Source organism: Porites lutea, chromosome 2 (assembly GCF_958299795.1).
Source record: "Porites lutea chromosome 2, jaPorLute2.1, whole genome shotgun sequence".
Classification (NCBI taxonomy): Eukaryota; Metazoa; Cnidaria; class Anthozoa; order Scleractinia; family Poritidae; genus Porites; species Porites lutea.
In genome coordinates this window covers 43,317,535-43,322,851 of record NC_133202.1, presented here as the reverse complement: position 1 = coordinate 43,322,851, position 5,317 = coordinate 43,317,535, and the positions used below count along the sequence as shown (strand labels likewise).

Below are 5,317 nucleotides of genomic sequence, written 5' to 3'. Positions count from 1 at the left end.
GTCGGGCCTTATTTGGTCTAAAAATAAAGGGTGGCCCGGACCCCCCGGGCCCCTCCCCCGGATCCACCAGTGATTATTATTACTAGTAGTATTCTTATTATCATTACAGTATTCTGCAATATATAACTGCAATAAATTTTACTTGTCTTTGATGTTTTTTGAGTTACATCGTGTACATACAGTATTTTTAAACCAACTTTATTGTCAATTTTCACGCACGAGTTAACCTGTCTGTTGTTTGGCCGATCTAAGAGGAGATCGTTAAAGCGCAAAGGAAGTATTTTTTTATCACAAAAAAGACAACATACGAACAAAAACACAAAATGAGCAACGCATTGAAGCAAAATTCTGTTGTGAAATTCTCTCTTTTTCTCTCTCTTTCTCTTTTGAAATTCTCTTTACTAAAAATTCAATTATTCAATACCTTGCTCCCAGGAGTGTCGTTTACTTGTTTCCTCCTTCCTGCAGATATGGAGATAAGACTCCCAAGTCGCTACCGGCTCGTATTTACTCCGCCGTCTGGATGATTGTTGGCATGACATTTCTATCAATATTCACTGCTGAAGTTACATCTGGACTGATGTCTAAAGAGTTGAAGCCTCATCACACATATTTCGGGAAAAAAGTAAGTTTTCTTCCCTCGCATCTATTGTGTGTAAGAGAAATGATTTAGAGCCTATAAGGTTGAAAGGTTGACCCAAAACACATAAAAAGCTTCTGAATGCGTTTTAAAAAATTTCCCATATTATTCGTTGAACAGAACGAAGATGTAAGATCCGTTTCATCAAAAACAGAGAATATCGATAACAACAAAATTTCGGCAAAGCACTGGGGCACTTTCCATTCGAGTATTCCAAGTGACGAATGGAACAGTATTTTCCGGTTGGTTTGAACCAAGCCGTCCCAGTCCATCACGTACCAATTTTCGCGCGAGAATACGAAATAAACAGGGGAATCAAAAAATGGCGGACTCTTTGTCTATTTTACGTGCTTTAGAGTTGCTCGACGACTATGAAGTTGAGATAAGCGAAGTATTGGACGAGGACGACGACATAACGCTGTTCAGTGTGGGTAGCTCCTACATGCGTAGGAATTTAAACCGAGTCCGCGACTACTTCGAGGGCACGATACCTCTCTATTTTCCTGACGAGTAAGGGTCACTTCAGAATGACAAGAGAAACTTGCGAGCTGTTCACTCGCGCCGTCATGCCCACAGAAAGGATACCACTCGGGAATGGATCTGGGCGAGCTGCCATCCCACCCCCAAAACAAGTTTTAGCTTTCCTCTGGTGTATGGCTAACCAAGAACCTGCTCGAGCAGTGGCAGACAGGTTCGACATTACACTGAGTAGCGTGGACCGGGTTCTGAAGCGAGTATCACAAGCGGCAATTGATCTTTCAGGTCAATTTATCAGATGGCCTAATGGTGAGTTTCTTTAGTCAGTCACAGAGCAAAACAAGTAAAAGATAAATTTGCAGACTAGTTACTTTGACAATCGTTTTACAGCAAATGAAAAGCTCGCCATACGAACCAGCTTTGAAGACGAAGGGGGATTCCCTGGCATCATTGGTTTGATTGACGGTACTCACATCCGGATCCGGGCCCCAGAAGATGACCCAGATGCATATATAAACAGAAAAAAGTTCTTCTCGTTGAATGTGCAGGTAACAGAAAAGCAAGTATTCATAAATATAATTAAATTGAAATTGATAATACAATGAATTCCTCTCACAGGGCCATTTATTTACTTCCTCAGCTTGTTTGCGATAACAATATGGTTTTCACTGATTTTCTGGCTGGATGGCCTGGATCAGTCCATGACTCCAGGGTGCTTCGTAATTCTGAGCTCTTCCACACGGCAGTAAATAAGTTTCCTGGAGATACTCATCTCCTTGGAGATGGAGGATATCCATTATTGAGGTGTGCATCAGTAAAAACCACTGCCGACTTACCAGACCTATTGATAGTAGCCCACTCCACTCCCTACTTAACTGTTTTTGGAGTACATTTAATGTTGATGAAACTACCATACACTGTCCCGGGGGGGGGGGGGGGGGGGTACTGCCATATATGGGCTATATGGGTATGTGCCGCTGTGAAGGGTATGGTTTTCAAGCAGTTTACTCTAGGACAGGATATGTAAATCAGAGCGTTTGGGTCTAGAATAGGGTATCATTTTTCAGGAAACTGATCAGTTGGTTGAAGATTTTATCTAGACTGGGGAAACAGCTACTCTAGGATAGGGGGATTTTGGGAGTTTACTCTAGTATAGGGTAGCAAAATTCAGCTGAACTAACTCTGGTATAGGTCAAGGGTTCCAGGGTCCCAGCGGCACATCCCCACCCAGAAATTCCTAAAGTGCCCCCCCCCCCCCCCCGGGTACACTGTATGCTATGCTTTTGCCAGTAAAAGACTTTTACTCTTTGAATTTCAAATTTAGAGCTATTACTTAATGGCTGTGATCTGGGCAGCCCCTTTAGCTACAAAATTGCGATGGCCTAAAGCATGAGTTTTGTTTCTAGATGGCTCATCACTCCTTACAGGGATAACGGTCATTTGACTCGGCAACAGAGAAGGTTCAATACAGTCCTTTCATCACTGAGGCAGAAAGTGGAAAGAGCAATTGGACTTTTGAAAGGGCGATGGAAGAAACTCCTTTTCTTGGATCATATGGATCTACAACTGACAGTTCATCTGATAATATCGGCTTGTGTACTTCACAATTTTTGCATTATCCATGATGATTTTTATGATGGCTATATTGATGATGATGGCTTTGGTGATGATGATCCTCATGACAGTGGGAAACAACCAGATGAAAGAGCTGAACAAAAAAGGACCCATCTGATGAACACTATTTGTACATAAGTAACAGTAGTTTAATAACTCAAGCAGAATAATTAACAACATCAACATTATTATTAGTATTTCCACTACGTTGTGATGAATGTCAAACCCTGGTTTAATTTTTCTTTCGGCAGGAATGCTTTAGAATAAGCAACAAACATAAATTGTACAGTTCATTTCCATCCAAGTAAGGGGAATAGACTCAAATACAAGCCCAGCCTATTATGTATATTTGACTGTCCTCAGCAACATTGACTATTTATGGTGTGGTGGAAGACATTTGGCTGTGAAAATGGGCCATAAGTGAGAAATGACACATTTGAATGTCTGAGATTTTTTCAGGGCTGGGAAGGCTTAAATAGGGAACAGACCATTATAAATAAAATCATAACACAAAACTGCAAAGAAAAATGTCCAGATGCAGTAGAATCATGACAACTTTAAGCAAAAAATAATGTTCAACATATTGAGATTCTACACTGCAGAACAAGGCTTAACTCAGCTATTTCTTTTTTAGAACATCCAAAAGTTGGCCAAAAAATTCTTTTTTTTCTTTCTGCATCTCTCTTAGTGAGGAGATTTTTTCTTCTTCTACTTTCTCTCTCTTCTCAGAGTAGGACTGCAAAAATGTAAGCATCTCAGCCGCTGATGACTGGCTTTTTCTTTTTCTTACTCTTTTATTTCCATTCTTTGCTCCCTCCAGACTATTGCCACTTTCATCATCTTCAAGCTCATCACCATTGTCATCACATTCTGCATTTGAATCACTTTGGCTTGATGAAGAAGAGGCCACACGTGCAACATCAAAGGTGTACCTTGGATTAACCTTGCGGCTCTCCCCAATACATTCTTGTAGACTGTCATAAAATTTACACGTTTGTCTTGCTTTTCCTGTTTGCTTATTGTTATCTTCAACTTGTTTAAACTTTGCAACAAGTTTATCCCACTTTCTTATACACTGATCAACAGTTACTTTATACTCCGAAGTTTCATTAAAGTGGTTACAGATTTTCTGGAAGACATCCTTTTTTGTTGTCTTTCCTTTCTTTAATAGATGTTTGAATTGACCATAGCTTTCAATGAGCAAGCGGACATGCTTATCATCCCACTTTTGTAGGCTCTCTGGTGACTCTGTTTCAGTTGCTGCATCTACAGAAAGCAAAGTCAGTTAAAGAAGCAAGAAAGTAATTAATTTATTAATCAAATGTAAAGGTTCACTTATTTGAAGTAAATAGGTATGTCAAAGAATGAAAAATCATTTGTTTACATCATGTATTGGATAATTAAGTTATCTGTTTAGGCATGCTTTAAATCAATGGTATGTGATTCAGGAGATCCAAGTTGACCTTAGACTTATGAAGTTCATTGTGTGTTTTGAAAGGAAACCTAAAATGCAGCAGGTATAGATCAGTTGAAATTAAAATACAATAACAGCTTGTAAGTAAGCTAGCGACTTGAAATTTGAATTTCTAACATATTAAATATACATTTCAAAGTTAGCAGAGCATTCATCTCATTTTTCGCTCGCCCTGAGCATTGCTAGTACTAGTAGGGAAAATATTAATTCAAGCTTAATAAATAAACTTAGCAAACTGAAGCTCCTCATGCTTTCTAGTTCTGAATCCATCTACTCTTTAATATTATCCGTTTCACTTAGCTCGGAAACAGTACATGCACTGTTATAATTATAGGCATAAAGAATGCGAAAAGAAAACGTTGACGCTACAAAATACATGCATTCACTCCTAAGCCAGTAATGGCGGGAATATTTGCCTTGCAATAGAAAGCGTGCTCGTCACTTATCACATTAACTTAAGACATTGCGCGTAGCTTATATGCATTTTCGCACTACTTACGAAAGTTTGCCGTGGCTCCGGTGCAAAAGTGGTGCAAAAGAACATTCAAGTCATCTGTCGCATAATAACAAGCGGAACACTGATATTGAGCAGAAGAATTGGAAGCCATGTTGAGTTCGATTTCCGGGCTCTGAGAAACTGGGCGCGAGCAGGAATGGTCGAATGGAACGGAATTTTCCGGTTATTCCGATTTTCCGGAATTTTAGGCCAACCTCGCGAGGTACACCCAAAATTTCGGAATGAAATTCCGGAAATGTCTGTTCCATTCGCTCCCAAACCCGGAATTTCCGGAATTTTTGGTCGAATGGAAAGCGCTCCTGGTTTACAGTTAATCAAATATTGATATCCTCTTGTTTTCAAACAGTTTTCCTGCACTGGATAATAGATCCATCCACGGTTTTTAACTTTTTACATGGTCCCGTTTTTTTCTGAATAGTGAAAATCTACCGACTCCGCTGAAAAAGAAAAAGACCCTAAAAAGCAAAAAAAAAAAAAAGGGCGGGGGGGCTATATCTTTGTTTGAGTAAGACGTATCACTTTTGGCAAGTTTACCAATGTTAAGGAGCCCTTTTCAGGGGTGTCGACGGACTTTCGTCCAATGTATACTAAATCG

The 5,317-nt window shown here is 39.7% G+C and overlaps 1 protein-coding gene across 1 annotated transcript; it reads right to left on the bottom strand.

Moving 5' to 3' along the window:
- Window positions 1-2,796: 2,796 nt before the first annotated feature.
- On the bottom strand, window positions 2,797-4,919 carry LOC140928699 (uncharacterized). Its single transcript, XM_073378479.1, has 2 exons — window positions 4,705-4,919; window positions 2,797-3,997 (listed from the first exon to the last, which is right to left on the bottom strand). The coding sequence occupies exons 1-2, from the start codon at window positions 4,811-4,813 to the stop codon at window positions 3,351-3,353; spliced, it is 756 nt and encodes a 251-aa protein (XP_073234580.1). The 5' UTR covers window positions 4,814-4,919; the 3' UTR covers window positions 2,797-3,350.
- Window positions 4,920-5,317: the final 398 nt, after the last annotated feature.

Coding starts and splice junctions, on each gene's coding strand:
- LOC140928699 (XM_073378479.1), bottom strand. CDS start 4,813: ATGGCTTCCAATTCTTCTGCTCAATATCAGTGTTCCGCTTGTTATTAT. Junction 3,998..4,704: donor CGGAGCCACGGCAAACTTTC/GTAAGTAGTGCG, acceptor TGCTTTCTGTAG/ATGCAGCAACTGAAACAGAG.